This window comes from Drosophila hydei, unplaced genomic scaffold, assembly GCF_003285905.1.
Source record: "Drosophila hydei strain 15085-1641.00,03,60 unplaced genomic scaffold, DhydRS2 tig00000060-arrow-pilon, whole genome shotgun sequence".
Lineage (NCBI taxonomy): Eukaryota > Metazoa > Arthropoda > Insecta > Diptera > Drosophilidae > Drosophila > Drosophila hydei.
Genome location: NW_022045656.1, coordinates 7,592,365 through 7,610,775, shown reverse-complemented (window position 1 = coordinate 7,610,775; position 18,411 = coordinate 7,592,365). Strand labels below are relative to the sequence as shown.

The following is an 18,411-nucleotide window of genomic DNA, read 5'->3' as shown; positions in this document are numbered from 1 at the left end:
AATAGTTATATACTAAAAAGCTACTTTTGATGCATTTTGCCATTCAAAAGGCTAAACTTAAATATTATAAATTGCTATTTACTGTTTGAATTTTGCATTAATATATATGAATTAACATTCTGCAAGCGCGTGAAATTCTGCTGCCAATCGGCGAGACTTACCTGTGAAACACTGAAGGTATTCAAACGATTCTCACCTATAAAGCGGCCCACTACATTAACATAACAACCTGTTGCATAAAGGAAGATATATGGCATTTTGCGATTTATGTGTTTGCTTCACCTACCATTAGTCAACGCTTTCAGTTCACCATCGAAATCATAGAAAATAGCCTGCAAAATCGGTCCTTTACTCTCGTTGCGCAAGAGCAAAGTCTGTTCGCCTCGCTTACCCGCAATTATTCGTAAAAGCTGACCTGTTAAGAATGAAATTATTTTTAGATAAACTAATGTGTTTATTAGCCAACCATAGACATTCCAGAGTGCATTCAAATGTGGCTGCATTCGATGCATTTTAATGCAGAAGTCCACACGCCCGACTAAGCTCACTAAATTACGCCCAGGCTTTGACATCGGTGAAGTTGGCAACGCGGCAAGCAACTCAACTTTGGGCATTACAGTTATTTCGGTTTGTGCACAGCAGAAAGATTCGTTGAGCCCTTTTGGTGCCGGCTTATAGACAAACTCGTGTTTGGGCTTAATTTTAATAGGTTCTTCGACAAATCCAGAAAATATAAGCTTATTATCTTTCTGGCAGAGAGTCAATTTGGTTTGTTTTAACTGGCTTCCAGTTTTTCGCAACAGTCCAGAAGCAGTTTCGAAGCTTCGATTGCAAAGCAAATTCCCGTTTGCCTTTAGCTCAGCTTTGAATTTTTTCTGAGTATTGGTGGATAAGTTGTTGATTTTTTTGGCTGTACGTATATATTTATTTGAGTATATAATCATGAAATAACCATATTTACTTACTTTTGTGCGTGAACATTTTGCACTGGAAAAGCGACAGTTACACAGTTGAAAAGAAAGGTGGCCGTTTCATTAAAAATCTTGGATGTATAAAATACTGATTTTCTTGCATCCCTTATTTGCTTCTGGTAATTTTCGACCTTATCGATTGAAAGTTATCGTAGTGACCGTGTATCGACAGTCTCCACGCGAGTTTATTTTCGTTTTAATGCATTAAAATTTTGTAAATAGTACTCTTTGAATTGACTAAACTTTGGCTTTAAACAACTAACGCAGAAGCAATGAGTACGATTCTTGAGAAGATTGCGGCCATTGAGTCGGAGGTAAGCAGACGCATCCCAGTCAAAAATATGCCAACTATAAAGCTAACCTGTCTCCCTGTCTTCATTTCATATGTGTACGTATGTGTGTATGTTTGTATATGTGAACATGTAGATGGCACGCACGCAAAAGAATAAGGCGACGTCTGCCCATTTGGGTTTACTGAAAGCCAAACTTGCTAAGCTTCGACGTGAGCTTATTTCGCCAAAGGGCGGCGGCGGCGGCACCGGCGAAGGTAAGTAGAACATTAATCTAAAATAAAACATGGCTTTAATAAATGAATTTGCAGCCGGCTTTGAGGTGGCCAAGACAGGCGATGCGCGGGTGGGTTTCGTTGGCTTTCCCTCGGTGGGGAAGTCGACGTTACTATCGAATTTGGCCGGCGTTTACTCTGAGGTGGCAGCATACGAGTTCACAACGCTCACCACTGTGCCGGGGTGCATTAAGTATAAGGGAGCCAAGATACAGCTGCTCGATTTACCTGGTATTATTGAGGGCGCGAAGGATGGTAAAGGTCGTGGTCGTCAGGTGATTGCAGTGGCGCGCACCTGTAACTTGATATTCATGGTGTTGGATTGTCTGAAGCCATTGGGTCATAAGAAATTGCTGGAGCATGAATTGGAGGGCTTTGGCATACGTTTGAATAAGAAACCGCCAAATATTTACTACAAGAGAAAGGATAAGGGTGGCATTAATCTCAATTGCATGGTGCCCCAGTCTGAGCTGGATTCGGATCTGGTTAAGACCATATTATCGGAGTACAAGATACACAATGCTGACATAACATTACGTTATGATGCAACTAGCGACGATCTGATTGATGTTATCGAGGGCAATCGCATTTACATACCGTGCATTTATCTGCTGAACAAGATTGATCAGATTTCCATTGAGGAACTGGATGTGATCTATAAGATACCTCATTGTGTACCCATATCAGCGCATCATCACTGGAACTTCGATGATTTGCTCGAGCTGATGTGGGAGTACTTGAGATTAGTGCGAATTTATACCAAGCCCAAGGGACAGCTGCCTGACTATAATTCGCCGGTCGTGCTGCACAATGAACGCACAAGCATTGAGGACTTTTGTAATAAGCTGCATCGGTCCATTGCCAAGGAATTTAAATAGTAAGTTCTATGATTTATTTAAAAGACGTTGTGATAAATGTTTATGTTCATTTATAGTGCGCTGGTCTGGGGCTCTTCGGTAAAACACCAACCGCAAAAAGTGGGCATTGAGCACGTACTGAATGACGAAGATGTGGTGCAAATTGTTAAAAAGGTCTAAGGCCTGTTATTATATAAATATATATTTTGGATTTTAATTTTTTGCATTTTCTGAAATAAAACGCGAATTGCACTGACTATTAAGCAACGTTCCTAGCTGAAATAAATTTTTGAAGTGAGCGCCAGTTGTTTACTTTAAGCACAATCGATATAAATAGACTATCGATAGTCAAATTTGATAGCATTCGCCTTTGTCCACCACTAACCACGCGTTGTTATTATTGTTAACAACTTTAATATTGGTTGTCTTTTTAAATGGTCGAAGTAAAAAAAGATGATGCGGGTGTGGATAACACCTGGGAGCCAGGCGACAGTAAGGAATGGGCCAAGCCTATCAAACCATTGCAGGAGAAGTGGAAACTGGTGCCGGCTTTCTTGCAAGTCAAAGGACTTGTCAAACAGCACATCGATTCGTTTAATCATTTCATCAATGTGGATATCAAGAAAATTGTGCGTGCCAATGAAATTGTAACCAGTGGCGCAGATCCGCTTTTCTATCTCAAGTATTTGGACGTACGCGTGGGCAAGCCTGACATTGACGATGGCTTTAACATAACCAAGGCGACCACGCCGCACGAGTGCCGGCTGCGAGACACCACCTACTCAGCTCCCATCAGCGTGGACATTGAGTATACGCGGGGCACCCAACGTATTAAGCGCAACAATTTACTCATTGGACGCATGCCCTTAATGTTAAGATGCTCGAATTGTGTGCTGACAGGCAAATCCGAATTCGAGCTATCCAAGCTGAACGAGTGCCCGCTTGATCCGGGTGGTTATTTCGTAGTGCGTGGCCAAGAGAAAGTTATTCTTATACAGGAGCAGCTGTCATGGAACAAAATGCTGACAGAAGACTTTAATGGGGTCGTTCAGTGTCAGGTCACATCGTCGACGCACGAGAAGAAGTCGCGTACGTTGGTGCTGAGCAAGCATGGCAAATACTATCTGAAACACAACTCAATGACGGACGACATACCCATTGTGGTAATATTCAAGGCTCTGGGCGTCGTGTCCGACCAGGAGATAATGGCTCACATTGGTCTAGATGCGCGTTCCCAGAATCGCTTTGGTGCCTCTCTCTTGGAGGCGTTCAATCTGAAAGTCTTCACACAGCAGCGCGCCCTGGACTACATGGGTGAGTTTCGATTCGTGAATACTTAAAACACATGTTCATCATTTCCTTTTACATATCTTATCACAGGGTCCAAGTTGGTGGTGAAGCGTTTTCAAAGCGCCACAACTAAATCACCCTCAGAGGAGGCCCGCGAGCTACTTTTGACCACCATACTGGCCCATGTGCCTGTCGACAATTTCAACTTTCAAATGAAGGCGATTTATGTATCGTTAATGGTGCGACGCGTGATGGCCGCAGAGCTGGACAAGACGCTATTCGATGATCGTGACTACTATGGCAATAAGCGATTGGAGTTGGCTGGTTCCTTGATATCGCTGATGTTTGAGGATCTATTCAAGCGTATGAATTGGGAACTTAAGATGATAGCCGACAAGAATATACCTAAGGTGAAGGCGGCACAGTTCGATGTGGTCAAGCACATGAGAGCGGCACAGATAACCGTTGGCCTCGAGTCTGCCATCAGTTCTGGCAATTGGACAATTAAACGTTTTAAAATGGAGCGCGCTGGTGTTACCCAGGTGCTGTCGCGGCTCAGCTACATCTCGGCGCTGGGTATGATGACACGAGTGAACTCACAGTTTGAGAAGACGCGCAAGGTGTCCGGACCACGTTCACTGCAGCCCAGTCAATGGGGCATGCTATGTCCCTCAGATACGCCCGAGGGTGAAGCTTGTGGTCTAGTTAAGAATTTGGCACTAATGACGCACATAACGACCGAAGTGGATGAACGGCCAGTCATGACGTTGGCCTACAATGCTGGCGTCGAGGACATACGTGAGGTCAGCGGCAATCCAATCAATAATCCACACGTTTTCCTTGTTTTCATCAATGGCAATGTGCTTGGTTTGACCATTAATCAACGGCATCTGGTGCACAACCTGCGCTACATGCGTCGCAAGGGACGCATGGGCAGTTTCGTCTCCATACACACGTCATACACACAGCGCTGCATCTTCATTCACACGGACGGCGGACGGTTGTGCCGTCCATATATCATAGTGGAGAAATCGCGTCCACTTGTGCTGCAGCGTCATTTGGATGAACTGTTGCGGGGCGTGCGTAAATTTGATGACTTTTTGCATGACGGATTGATTGAGTACTTGGATGTGAATGAGGAGAATGATTCATTTATTGCATGGAACGAGGAGTACATTGAGCCACACACAACGCATCTGGAAATTGAACCGTTTACATTGCTGGGCGTCTGTGCTGGCCTGGTGCCGTATCCACATCACAATCAGAGTCCACGTAATACCTATCAATGTGCCATGGGCAAACAAGCAATGGGCATGATTGGCTACAACCAAAAGAATCGCATCGATTCTCTCATGTACAACTTGGTCTATCCGCAAGCCCCAATGGTCAAGTCACGCACCATTGAGCTGACCAACTTTGATAAGTTGCCCGCTGGCCAGAACGCCACGGTGGCTGTCATGAGCTACTCAGGCTATGATATTGAAGATGCACTTATCCTAAACAAGGCCTCAATTGATCGAGGTTATGGGCGTTGTCTGGTCTACAAGAATTCGAAATGCACTGTAAAGCGTTATGCAAATCAGACCTTTGATAGGATTATGGGTCCTGTGAAGGATGCTCTAACTAATAAGGTGATTTTCAAGCACGATGTGCTGGACACGGATGGCATTGTGGCACCCGGTGAACAGGTGCAAAACAAACAAATCATGATTAACAAGGAAATGCCTGCGGTGACATCCATTAACCCACTTGAAGGTTGGTGTCAGTATATATAAAGATATATACAACTGATTGATCATTCTCTTCTATTGTAGGTCAATCGCAGGTTCCCTATACCGCTGTCCCCATAAGCTACAAGGGACCCGAGCCCAGTTATATTGAGCGGGTGATGGTCTCGGCCAATGCCGAGGAAGATTTTCTCATCAAGATTTTGTTGCGGCAGACACGCATACCCGAGATTGGCGATAAGTTCAGCTCGCGGCATGGACAGAAGGGCGTAACGGGTCTCATTGTGGATCAGGAGGACATGCCGTTTAATGACTTTGGCATATGCCCAGACATGATCATGAATCCGCACGGATTCCCTTCCCGCATGACAGTGGGCAAGACCTTGGAGTTGTTGGGCGGTAAGGCTGGCGTCTTGGAGGGTAAATTCCACTACGGCACAGCCTTTGGCGGTTCCAAAGCAGTTGATGTGCAGGCAGAGCTGGTGCGGCATGGCTTTAACTATATGGGCAAAGACTTTTTCTACTCAGGCATAACGGGTGGACCATTGGAGGCATACATTTACTCGGGCCCTGTATACTATCAGAAACTGAAGCATATGGTGCAGGACAAGATGCATGCCAGAGCACGTGGTCCCAAGGCTGTGCTCACACGCCAGCCCACCCAGGGCCGCAGTCGCGAGGGTGGCCTGCGTCTGGGTGAAATGGAGCGTGATTGTCTTATATCTTATGGAGCGAGTATGTTAATAATGGAACGATTAATGATATCATCCGACGCCTTTGAGGTGGACGTTTGCCGCACCTGTGGCAGATTGGCCTACTGCTCATGGTGTCACTTCTGTCAGTCGTCGGCCCATGTCTCTAAGATATCGATGCCGTATGCCTGTAAGCTGTTATTCCAGGAACTGACTAGCATGAATGTGGTGCCAAAGCTAATACTGGAGAATTACTAGTAAAAGCTAGAGATTTAATATATACATATAAATATATTTAAATGAATGAAGAAAAGAAGAATAAATTGTATGTTTATGTTTTTAATCCTAAACTGTCTGCGTTAAGTTCAATGAACGTGGGGTCGTGGCCTACGTGACTCGCTCATCCATACCCATGCAATGGGCCTTCCTCCCATTACCCAAAACGGCGCCTTGATAAATGTTATGGCCCAAAACTTGGCAACGTCTGCTTTTAAATTCCTATTTAGATCCACCAACAGCCACGCCCAACTCAGCCTCACTTTCACAACATTTGCGTAAATTTTAACATATTCATGAAGTTTCCAGCGAATGTCAAAGTGAAGTGCCACAGAGGCGGGCGAAAAGCTTCACATCAATGTTAGCTAACAGACCAGCTAGCTCATTAACAGTGAGGGGCAATTCTCTCAAATGTTAGTGTCCAGTGCGCTGTTATTTAGCAGGCTAGCTAAATACGGCTTAAGTTTCCTGCTTAATTGCATCTTTTATGGCGGGCCAGGCTTATCAAATTGCTGATTAACCTTGTTTTCGCTTGTGCGCCCTTTGTGTAAACACAAAAGTTATGGCCAGTCAGCGAGCATGGGAACATGGGTGTTTAGAGTGGGCCGCTGCCTTTTAGAATTTCTACTCCGTACACACAGACTTGGCAGAGTGTATTCGAATATGATTTGCAACGTGGATGGCTTTCATAATATAAGACTCGTCTATGTCATTGATAATGATAATAGCTATAATATACGAAAACTTCTCAGAATATTAACACCTATAGAGGTATATCAACTATAAATACCACCCCGTTTTCAATTGAATTTAATTACAGGGTATTTAGTATCCATCCGCTTCCATTCCCACAGTCAGACTTGTTGATTATCAATTAGCACAGGAAAATAAACAAATCAAGGAATATACAAATGAAATCCGTTGCTCAGCCTTCTAGGGTTATCTATTTATATGGTCAACAGAAAAGGGTGCGACTCGAGCTTTGTTTACGTATTAAAAATTCACAGCTTGGACGAAAAAGTGTTGACATTCTTTATTTTTTACATTTCCTTCAAAAGGAATACCTTAACTTTGAGTAGCTGCTGCGACTTTGAGGCTATTCAGAATGCCGTTTTGGCCAAGTTTGCTGGCTTAGTGGGTCAATGCACTGGCACGCACGTGACTCGGCAACTGGCAACTGGCAACTGGCAACTGGAAACACCTATAAGGCAGTGTCCTTGTATGTCATTTCAAGTCACTTGAGCTCAAAATAGTTAACGCCCACCACCCACTGCTGCCACTGCCGCTGCTGCTGCTGTTGCAAGTGCAATGACAGCAAACGGGGCAAAGGCAAACAGTTCGCATCCAATGGGGCACAATAACGATAAGACTGCTCAACCAACTGGCTACCTTCCGGCTGGGTATGGGGCCAGGACATGGGCTGGGCATCGCATTCATGCCTTTTGGCTATTTGTCAAAAAGTTTACTTTTGATTCACACACATACGCAGGCACAGTTGTTAACATTATAGATTCAAATGGGTGTTGGCCAGTTAAGGCTAAGTTAAGCGTTGCTTAACTGTTGTTTAACTTAGCTCGGGCAGGAAGTTCAGGCAATGAGTTCCCCCCAAGGATATTGACTGCCATCAAGTTTGTTGGCACTTTGAATAGCTGATCTATATCAATATAACTTAGTAGCTAGTTTATATAGGATTTTGCTTAAAGTTTATCATAAATTCTGTCGCCAAATTTCTAGCAAGTTTCAAAGAGCACCTGTTCCAGTTAACAGTAGACTGTTAAAGGATTCGCCAAAGAGCAAGACAGATTTACAATTTACGCTCTCTTTTGTAAGCTCTTATTTGTTTTGTTCTCCGTTCGCTTTTAATGCCCATAACAGTGCTGAGTCCTGCTAACTTTTCTGGCCATATTAAGCTAATTTAGCTGCAAATTCTGAGCTAGACTTAAATAATTGTGGCAAATGTAATACGTAAAAGCTTCAAACAGATATAATAAGGTTAACGACTATTAAAGTGTAGTTTTTGTTTCATTCAACTGAGAGTTTTATTAAAGTTATAAGCTAGAACTGAATTTACCCGCTTACAGGGTGGCAGCACTGTCCTCTGTCATTGGCTGTTTTTTGTTCTCTTTTGCTGTGAGGCTATAAAAGCCAGTGTCGGAGTTGAAGAGAGTTCAGTTGAAACCGGCGGTCGCTCGCGTTTCTGCTAGCTGCACGTAAAGCTTGGGCTGCGCTTGAATTATAAATGAAAAGCTGAACAAAAAACATTTTGAGCGCAGTTTGCACAAAGTAATAATTGTTGTCAGTATATTGAATTGTGCGGTGTGTAAATTTAGCAAATAGTAAATAATTAATGCTGTATAAATTAAAACAAATGCTGTGAAGTGTTGCAAATGTGTAAATATCGACATAAATAAAACAATTTTCGAAATTCTTAAATAAAACCACAAATATAACAACTGAATTGAATCAAAATGCCAAATGCCACGGAAATAACAACAAATGGCACTGACTCCAGAAAGCCATTCAAAGTAAGTTTGCTTGTTGTTTGGATTTTAGCAAATGGCTTGAGCAAGGCAGACCACAGTGCAGTGCCATGCCCTTTTTTGGGCGTCGCAGTTGTTGTTGCTGCCGTAGCTGTAGCTGTAGCTGTTATCGTTTATAACCGCGTGCTGTGTTTCGCATTTGCGCTATTTAAAAATTCCCACATAAAAAAACTGGGTGAACTTAAAGTTGCTGTGAGCGAGGCGTGAAGAGCGTGCAGCAAGAGAGCAAAAGCTCTGACGCAGATGACGCTGTTAACTTTTGTTTACTTGCGAGAGCACAACAAAACAAGAGCTGGAGAGAACGAAAACAAAAGAGAGTGCACAGTAATTCGTCTGACTTTGCAAACGCAAAATACTTGACATGCATTTGGGGGATTTGCTTTTGTTGTGCCTTTTTGTGTTTTGTTTCGTTTATTTTTGCTTTTTTGAGTTTTGAGCGCTTGGGAATTGTTTGTCTTTGGTATTTGTTTGTTTGCCAACAATTGCCTTTGTTGTCAACTAATTTGTTTAGTCGCTGTCTAAATAGCTTACAGCCGTTTAAGGGACGCTTGCATTGTATTTGTCTTGGACAGAGCCTGGCTTAAACCAAAGCAAAACCAACGAAAGAAATTTTCTTTCACATCCTTTCATTCTTTTGGCAAATGCTCTGTAAATTGACTGCGGTCGCTCTGCACCGAGATCCTTTTATCAGTGGTTTAACAACACAAGTATTTTACAAATTACAGGATTTGTCAGTGTGTGTAACGCTTCCATTAAAATGTCGCTGCATATTATAATTAATTTAATATTCCGGCACGAATAAATCGGCTTAAAAGCTGCCAAAATACGCAGACAAGCGTGCAAAATGCTATTAAAAAAGTTTCGCAACTGACATGTCTGTGTAATTAGTAACTGCCACGACCACGCCCACGCCCACGCCCCTTTTGGAACGCCTACTGCCGCAGTGACAGCCGGCAGCCGCATAAATAATATATTTCATAATTTACATAATTTGCAGCCATAGTTCAAGCAGCAATTTAAACTTGGCGCCTAATTTCCCCAGCGGCTTTCAAATCTGCGTTCTAGGCCTATCAAATATTTACTATCCAACTTGTGGCTGTATTCAGTCACCCACCTGCCTACCGCTGCTTTCAGGCTCAAGTGGCACTCGTGTGCAGGTGGCACAATCGAGACGCAGTCACGTAGCCGCAGACGCCATTTTGACAGATGCGCTAAGGAGTGGACAGGATATGTGTTACGTGTTGACTGTCCTGTGGCTGAGAGGACGCAGCAGGCTCTTTGAAGATTACACGATAGTTGAGCTGTGCCGACAGCTGATTTAGCTGAGATTTTTGATCGCTTCCAATTTCAATTTGTACACCGAAAAGAAAAATGTGATAAGTTTATCATTCTGTAAAGAATGTTTTGGTATGTGGAACAACAGCTTATTTGATTTAACACTGTCATTTAGTCTGTCTGAGGATTCGATTGTTCGTGTGAAGCAATAAATTGATCTAGCAATAGGGACTTAAAACCTTAATCTTGGAACTTTTTTGTTAAAATGATCCTTTTGGATGAAATCTATTAAAATTGATCCAATTAAATGACCACATTTTAGCAATAAGAATCATTCAGTTTTGATTCTGATTGCTTTGAATAGCTTCCCTCATTCCTTGAGGCTTATATATCATATGTATGCATATATATATATCATGTGTGTATATAGATATATATGTATATAGACAACAACTATTTACTTAGAGCTAGGAGTTTTGTAGCAGCTGTGTGGTATTCGCTGACCGGATACTTTTCACTAGAGATTTTTAAGTGTTATGCTCAGGGTGTAATGTCTATATATGGATACATATTGTAGAATTTTATTAGCAGATTTAAGAGGAATATGCAAGAATGGTTACAGACTTAGGCTTATTGGATAAATGACTGAAATTGCATAGCATTAAAGCTTAGCTTTTTGGCTTCTACAAATTTTTTTGTTTAAGGTATTTTAAAACTTATTCAAGTTATGTTACTATAGTGTATCCATTCCAAACTATTCAGCACTATAAACATTTTTTTAGCGCATGTTAAGCTGTTAAGTTATTTTACCGAATTTTCATCACGCATATAAACTGAATGTTTGACATGTTTGGGGTTTTAGGCTGAAAATGTGTTGCAAGTGGCTTAAATTCAGCGCAGCCACAATTTCAACAATATTTATCATTATTTTGTGCAATAAATTGAACCAGTTTGAGCTACCAGCAAATAAAATAATTTTTTTAAAATGAATTCAAGTTTGGTTTTTTATTGTATGAAATGCATTTAACGTAATTGAAAATGTGAAAATCTGTGAAAAGCACATTGAATTGGCCAACAAATGTGTGGGGCTTGCCGCAATCAGACAAAAGTTAGTCGGCAGGACGTATTATGTTAGGCTGCTCGACTGCGAAGTACCCTGTATAATAAATATTTGAGAATATGTTAGAGCAAACTAAAAAAGTGTAGCTTAGAAAAAGTTATTTTTATCAATATTATCAAGCATTATTAATTGAATTAATTAATTGATTTTTTTCCAAATGCTTTTCATTATTTTATTTGAATTTAAATCTGGATTTATCGCTCCTTTTTATTTCTGATTAAATGATAAAGCCTTTTATATTCAATAATAATAATAACAAAAGTAGATACTATCGATTATATTTGATTTGATGAGTTACAGCTTGAAGCTGAGTGATGCTAAATGAACGTGTGTTAGTCACGTTTACAGATTAATGAAAATACTTATTTATGGATAAACTATACATAAAATTCTGTAAATAGTTACATAACAATATTAAGTTGTCGGCAACTATCATTAGTATTACATCACCCATTTCTAAACTTCCACAGAATTTAAGATTTAGTGTGTTGAGAATCTTGCAACCTATATATGCATCAGGGCTATTATAGATAAGCCCAATCAATAATTATGCAGCCTTATGAAAGGCAAAAGACTCCTTTAGTCTGACATAGCCACTAGCTTTCATTCTTGCCTACAGGGCATAGGGAAGGGGGAATAAAAATGATATCTCTTTAATTCTTTGTATGACGAGCCCTGAAAAGAGCGCTTCAATAGTTGGTGCAAGTTTTGATTGTTGGCAAGTTTTGGGCTTAATATAATTAATATTTGGCACAAGTTGGCTGCAACTGCGGCTGGGAAAGTTTTCAATGCTGAAGCCAGACAATTTCCAGGCAATTTATCAGCTGGGCGCAGTCCTTTGAGTCTTGCACTCGAGTTTACTGTTTCAGCTAATGGGCGCTGAAGGCGAAATTCCACATTTTCTTCTTCTTTAATCATTTTTCTCTTTGTGGGATGGTCGTATGCTGCATACTGCATGCTGTATACTGTATGCTGTGGGTAATTGTAATAAAAATGTTGTAATGCAAACTCAACTTCAATTTCATTTCGCACGCCCTGCTCCATTATTTATGAAGGCGCGCCTTGCAGCAGCACGTTGCATGTTGCCAGTTTGAGTGATAAATTTGGCGAGCAGCCGTGAGGCCGCCTTCGATGCTGTTGCATATCGTTCTCACTCCCTTCCTGCCTCTCTCACTCTCTTGCTCTCTCTCTCTCTCTCTGTTCTACTCGGCCACATCTAATTTATGTTCAGTTTAACCTTAACGCTCAGGCGCCATTTAACATAACATGAAAGTTTAATAGAGCCAGGCAGCAGATGAATGTCCTTGTGCCGTATGCCTTCTGCTCGCGCTTGTGCCGCTTCTTGTGGCATGTATTTCTGGCATGCGCTCAAAAGTATGCTGCATTAAACTGCTGACAGGCATAACTTGTTAGCAAACACGACAAATATTTGTGCGGCAAGCAGACGAGTGCATGTCAAACTGTACTCAAGTTTTACGCGTATGCAAGCTGCAACAAGAAACTACCGAAAAAAATAAAGAAAAACATGAATATACATATAGGTGCATACAATATATCTACAAAGCAGGCGTCTTCCAACATTCCATTTCAACTTTATTTAAGTCAGGACTTTCAAAGGCTTTAATCATTCACTTTGGCAACTTTGAAAAAGTTGAGCGCAAAAAGGCGTAGGAAATCTGGGTTAAGCTTATTTACAAAACATCTCGCGCTTGAATAAATTTTGCATTTTGTCTATTTACTTATTTATTAGGCGAGCGCTTGCCATAAATCTCAATTAGAGCCGCCAGCAGTCGACAGCTGACAGGGCAACGTGACGTATGCGTAATATTTCTTTTACCTGTTATATTCGCCTTTTTTGCTCTGGCTTTTCGATTTGTTATTGTGTATGTGTGTGTGTGAGTGCCTCTGGGGCATAATTACTGGGTATTTGGTTTCTAAATTACTCGAAAATGCGACTAATGGCGGCTTCATTTGCTGCTGTGGCACTGACTGATGCGAATTTGATGACAGCCATTGGTGTTAAGAGTTAATTACATTTCGGTCAACCTACAGCCTAATTAAGTTGATTTAGTTAGTAGAGGCTGAAAATTGATTATCTGTGCTCTACACCAGCCTAAATTATACTTTTCAAAGAAATAGACAAATGGCGAAATCTCATGGCCAAACTACGGTTCAAATGTTTTTTATTTATTTATGATTTGTAAGCACTTTTATCGGTCACTGAATTGTTGATTTTAAGTGTCAAAAGTTTGCTTACAAAGTTTCTAAATAAAAATATGAAATGAACCCAGTCAGAGTGTGGTTCAGCAGAGCCTAAACATACATGAAAACTTTTGTTTCCCAAAGCTTGGCGCTTGTCAAGTTTTCTGCTCGAGCATGAAAAGCGACTTATAATGATTAAGCTCAAGCAAAGTTTTAGCGGCACTAACAATATATCATAAGTATATTATATATATCTATTGATTTTTATAAGAGCACTCATCTGGGATTGTTTAGAAATGTGAAGAAGATGATCGCAAAGCACAGAAAGTAAATAAAATGTGTTAAGTTGGGAATGATTGTTAGGGATTTTTTCGGGTTAGATTGTTGGCAAACAAATTTTATATTTTCTTTACGGATATTTAAATCAGTTAAATATTGTCTCAATGGCAATATTTTCCTCGAAATTATATAGAGTTTAGTTTAAATAAATAAATAATAAAAAGAAATATATAGAATTAGTTTACTTTAAGATAAATTTAATGATATATCACCAACTGTAAGCCGCTGTTTAACTGTATATAAATTGCATTTATTAATATTAGAGTATCATGAATCATATATAAAATATTCAACAATGCAGATTTAAGTGCTTTCAGCTCTGACAACTTTTTGTTTTTGCCTCTTATACAGGGCATTAAATCAGCTTAATGTCTAATGAGCATACTCAACCGTCTGTCAAATTTGCATTGATATATATATATAAACGTATATTGAGTCTATTCAGTTGAGCTTAACATGAATGTCAGCTGTTGGGCTAAGACTTTAATCTATGCGGGTTGTCCAGGTCGTGACGCAGTTATTATAACCCCAACGATTTAGGCCCACATTCACAAGTTGCTAAGCTGTTAGGCAGTTGTGTGCATGTGTGTTGTACACCCAGTTGATGGCCAAATGTTGGGTAACTTTGAGACCGTGGTAATGAGTTCACGTATCCGTCGGCATCTGCATGGCAAGTGGGCCAAAGAGACACGGGCAAAAACAAGAAAAACATTTTCATCTACACGCGCTGCCTAATGCCAACATGATTAAGCGAGAGCCAGACCTAAAAAACAAAAAGAACAAAATGTTTCTGGGTGCTGTTACTGTCGAGTGCCCGGCTTTAATATTTTATATTGGCCATGTCGCACTTGTTGTTGTTGTTTTTTTTTTTGTCTTAGTATTAATTTATTATTCATTCAATGTTTATCGTTCTCCATATGTGACTGCAAACGTGTAACGGTTTATTCCCTTTATCCTTGTTCCATTCCCTGCTGCCTGCTGCCTGCTCTCCGCTGCCTACTGTCAGGTCAAGGACGTCACGCGCAACATTAAAAAAGCCGTCTGCGCCGCAAGCCTAGAGGAGATACGCACCAAGGTGGCCGAGAAATTTGACAAGTGCGAACAACAGCCAACCATCCACTTGGACTCCGATGGCACCGAAATCGATGATGAGGAATATTTTCGTACACTCGATGAGAACACTGAGTTGGTGGCTGTGTTTCCCGGCGAGCATTGGATCGATGTGAGTAGAACAAATAAACAAATTGAGTTGAATGCGAACGTTCATCTGCCTATTATTTAAATTAAATTATTTAAATTTACATTGAATTTTTATTTACCTACTGAAGATGAAATTCCAGATGCTCAATACTGCTTTGAAATACAATTGAAAGATCTCTTTAAGCATTTAAGTTCAAACTTTTATTAAATAAATAACAATTTCTTGATTGCATAGTCCAGTAGAAAATAATTTTAGTTTTTATAGACTTCAAAAAGTACGCCTGAAGACACAATTGAATTTCAGAAGTGGCTTAATAAAATCTATTTAATTGTTTTCACTTTGCGACATTTCGAGTCACGTACTCGTGTTTCAACTGTTGTGTTTCTCATTTGCTTTATAGCCCACTCATTACGTGACTATAACCACGCCGAATGCCACGGCCAACGGCAGCATCACTGGCAATCCGGAGAGCGGCGATACCACGGATGCCAACAACTCGGAATCGGCGCGTATTCGCCAGCTGGTTGGCCAGCTGCAGAATAACTTGTGCAACGTCTCGGTCATGAACGATGCTGACTTGGACTCGCTGTCCAACATGGATCCCAACTCGTTGGTGGATATAACTGGCAAGGAATTTATGGAGCAGCTCAAGGATGCGGGCAGGTAAGCAACAGTTACTTAAGAGTTCAATGGACTTATGTCAGACTTATTATATTTTATTTATTCTTATTATATCTATATTTTTATATATATCTGCCATGTCTCTCTTCCCCTTTTTCTTAGACCGCTTTGTGCCAAACGCAATGCTGAGGATCGCCTGAACTTGTTGAAACTGCTGAAGGCTGGCGCCATTTTCTGCTCGGAACGCTATCCGGAAGATGCGGAGGCCATTGATCGCGAGATTGGGCGGCAGCTGAACGAGGCGGAGAGCGGCCAGGTGACCACAACAAATGCCAGCAACACGCGTACCATTGAGGTGGTGCAGTGCGACAATCAGAATACCACCATTACCATAACCGTTGCCGAGGCCACAACCACATGCAGCGCCGCCGAGGCGTCGGCCGAAATCAACGAGGTCAATGCCAATTCGAACGGTAATGGTGATATCTGACTGCCCATTTTGGGCAGCCTTAGATGAAGCCTGGCTGCCAAGGAGTAGCCAAATTAAGGCAGTTTTTATCAAACGTTGTTTCACGCAAATCAAAATGCAAACGAACCGAAGAATCAGTCCTGCAACATTGGGTTAACATACACGTATTTGTAGCATATACTTAGGAGCTGCGAAATGCCAAATGAACAAAATACAAAAATCGAAATCTTGAAACGTAACGAAATCTTCAGACATGCTTCATAGAATTTAAGAGCAAATGAAAGTTAACGAAATATTACATGTACTAGCATAAAATCATAAATATCGAAAAGTTGTAAAGCCAACATGCTGAAAGTCTGCAAAGTTTCGCCTGCAAACTTTTGGACATAATTTAAAGATTGTAAAGTTTAAACATGAATTCAGTAGTCCTCTTGAAATCTATACTCTACAAACAATTTAAAAGATGATAATGCATTGACAGTTGACAGCAATTTCTCACAGTTAAAGAAGCCTTTTTACTTAGACCAGATTTTAAAATTCTATCCGATTCTGAGCAACTCTGAAAGTAATATATATTTCGCTTGATATAGGAGTGGGAAAACTTCCATTAATAAAGTAAGTTTAGCTAGTGGGAATTTTAAAAATATTTGATTACTTTTTTCAATGCTGTTAACATTGTCATGAATAAATATCATATATTATATATATTTAATATATCATTTATTATTTATAGTCTGTTAGTAACTTCAATCTGTTTGCAATGTAAATGAAATCTAGAAGCTTGAATTGTAGAATATACATTTTACATATACATATATGTATATATATAAATGTATATATGTTTATGTATGTATATTCCTAAAGGCGAGCTGCTATAAATCTGAATTGACATCCACAGGGAGTTGGGCTAGCTACAAACCTTTACAAATCCCACAACATTAATACTTAAGTTGCCAAATAAGGTGGAAATCCAAGCGGAAAACATACAAATTACAAAGATCATATGAACACTTACAATTGGAAGGTCCTTATTCCTTATTCCTTACTCCTTTCAGTGCCACCTACACAATAACGTCGATTCAACTTTACTTAAAGGAATCTCAGATTCTGCTCATATTAAATTTATTAATATCGAGGTTTTAAAGTGATTAATTTAAGGCAAATTTCAATTAAGCAAAAGCTTATGAATAGATTTACAAAAGGCAGCATAGAATTTTAAAATACAAACTCTCAGGCTCAGAATCGGCCAAGATATTTGCTGTGGATATATTGAGTCAATGCAGACACTCTACTGAATTCATAGTAAAAATAAACAAATCTAATATTTGCTGACAAAGTTTTTTCAGAGTGGGCTCATGTCTCATATGGAAGGCACCTGAAATAACTGAGCAGAATATTTAAAAAAAGATCAAAATAAACAGCAACAATAATTATATAAACAATTAAATATATCATATGAGGCGTAAACGAAGGAGAAACTATAGGAGAATATCATGTTCATTATTATTGAATAATTGGACGAAAATGGTTTTATGATAAAATATTAATAAACTTTTTGAGTAGTTAGAACGAGTAATTGAAAACTCTTTGCTGCTGGAACAAGCTTTAGTAAAAGGTTGATTTTTGATTGATGATTGGAGATATGAAATTATGCCTTAATTTTCATATTTTTTTTTAATTTTTTATATATTTATATTTTATAAATGATTCGAGTAGTTAGACTTTGAAATTTTGTTTCTTATAGCTGGAGAATTGATAAGAACTTATTATCTTTTGTAATTTTCCATAAATATTTTGTTCGTATTTAATATATTAAATATTTCTACTGATTTAGTTATTGGTTTTCATGATCATTATCATTGAATGCTTTGCTCTTGATTGATTTTAATTTACTTGAGATATTATGTTATGTTCTGGCATAGCGACTTTTGAGGATAATAGGGTGTTTAATAAGTATAAGCACAGACGCGCACATAAAATTGTTTTTAGACTAATGCCATTGAAAATGTCATTTGTTGAAGCCAATTGAGACTGACTGTATTTATGTGTAACAATTATTTGAGGGTACGACAAAGCAAATTGTACTTCGAACTCGAACGCGAACTCGAAATCGACCTGGTTTAGAAATTGCTTCAAGTGAATCCCCACAAAGAGTATTGTAGCCAAACACACACAAAAACGTAAAGAATTTAACAAAAAATAAACAAACTCTTAATATTAGTAAAATTAAACAATAAATGCAAACGACAAATGCAATTACACTCTT

At 39.7% G+C, this 18,411-nt stretch overlaps 4 protein-coding genes across 4 annotated transcripts; 3 read left to right on the top strand and 1 right to left on the bottom strand.

Annotated features, from left to right (window-relative positions):
• Nucleotides 1-74: 74 nt before the first annotated feature.
• Nucleotides 75-1,049, bottom strand: LOC111595454. Its single transcript, XM_023309187.2, has 4 exons — nucleotides 966-1,049; nucleotides 467-910; nucleotides 287-415; nucleotides 75-229 (listed from the first exon to the last, which is right to left on the bottom strand). The coding sequence occupies exons 1-4, from the start codon at nucleotides 979-981 to the stop codon at nucleotides 75-77; spliced, it is 744 nt and encodes a 247-aa protein (XP_023164955.2). The 5' UTR covers nucleotides 982-1,049.
• Nucleotides 1,050-1,110: 61 nt separating this feature from the next.
• Nucleotides 1,111-2,667, top strand: LOC111595453 (GTP-binding protein 128up). The gene is made up of 4 exons (XM_023309186.2): nucleotides 1,111-1,285; nucleotides 1,398-1,518; nucleotides 1,573-2,413; nucleotides 2,471-2,667. Exons 1-4 carry the CDS (start codon nucleotides 1,244-1,246, stop codon nucleotides 2,571-2,573), a joined length of 1,107 nt encoding a protein of 368 aa, XP_023164954.1. The 5' UTR covers nucleotides 1,111-1,243; the 3' UTR covers nucleotides 2,574-2,667.
• Nucleotides 2,668-2,735: 68 nt separating this feature from the next.
• LOC111595452 (DNA-directed RNA polymerase III subunit RPC2) lies at nucleotides 2,736-6,413 on the top strand. Its single transcript, XM_023309185.2, has 3 exons — nucleotides 2,736-3,707; nucleotides 3,774-5,438; nucleotides 5,498-6,413. Exons 1-3 carry the CDS (start codon nucleotides 2,828-2,830, stop codon nucleotides 6,358-6,360), a joined length of 3,408 nt encoding a protein of 1,135 aa, XP_023164953.1. The 5' UTR covers nucleotides 2,736-2,827; the 3' UTR covers nucleotides 6,361-6,413.
• A 2,151-nt stretch (nucleotides 6,414-8,564) lies between these two features.
• Nucleotides 8,565-16,774, top strand: LOC111595502 (DNA fragmentation factor subunit alpha). The gene is made up of 4 exons (XM_023309274.2): nucleotides 8,565-8,903; nucleotides 14,861-15,076; nucleotides 15,456-15,718; nucleotides 15,839-16,774. The coding sequence occupies exons 1-4, from the start codon at nucleotides 8,847-8,849 to the stop codon at nucleotides 16,164-16,166; spliced, it is 864 nt and encodes a 287-aa protein (XP_023165042.1). The 5' UTR covers nucleotides 8,565-8,846; the 3' UTR covers nucleotides 16,167-16,774.
• Nucleotides 16,775-18,411: the final 1,637 nt, after the last annotated feature.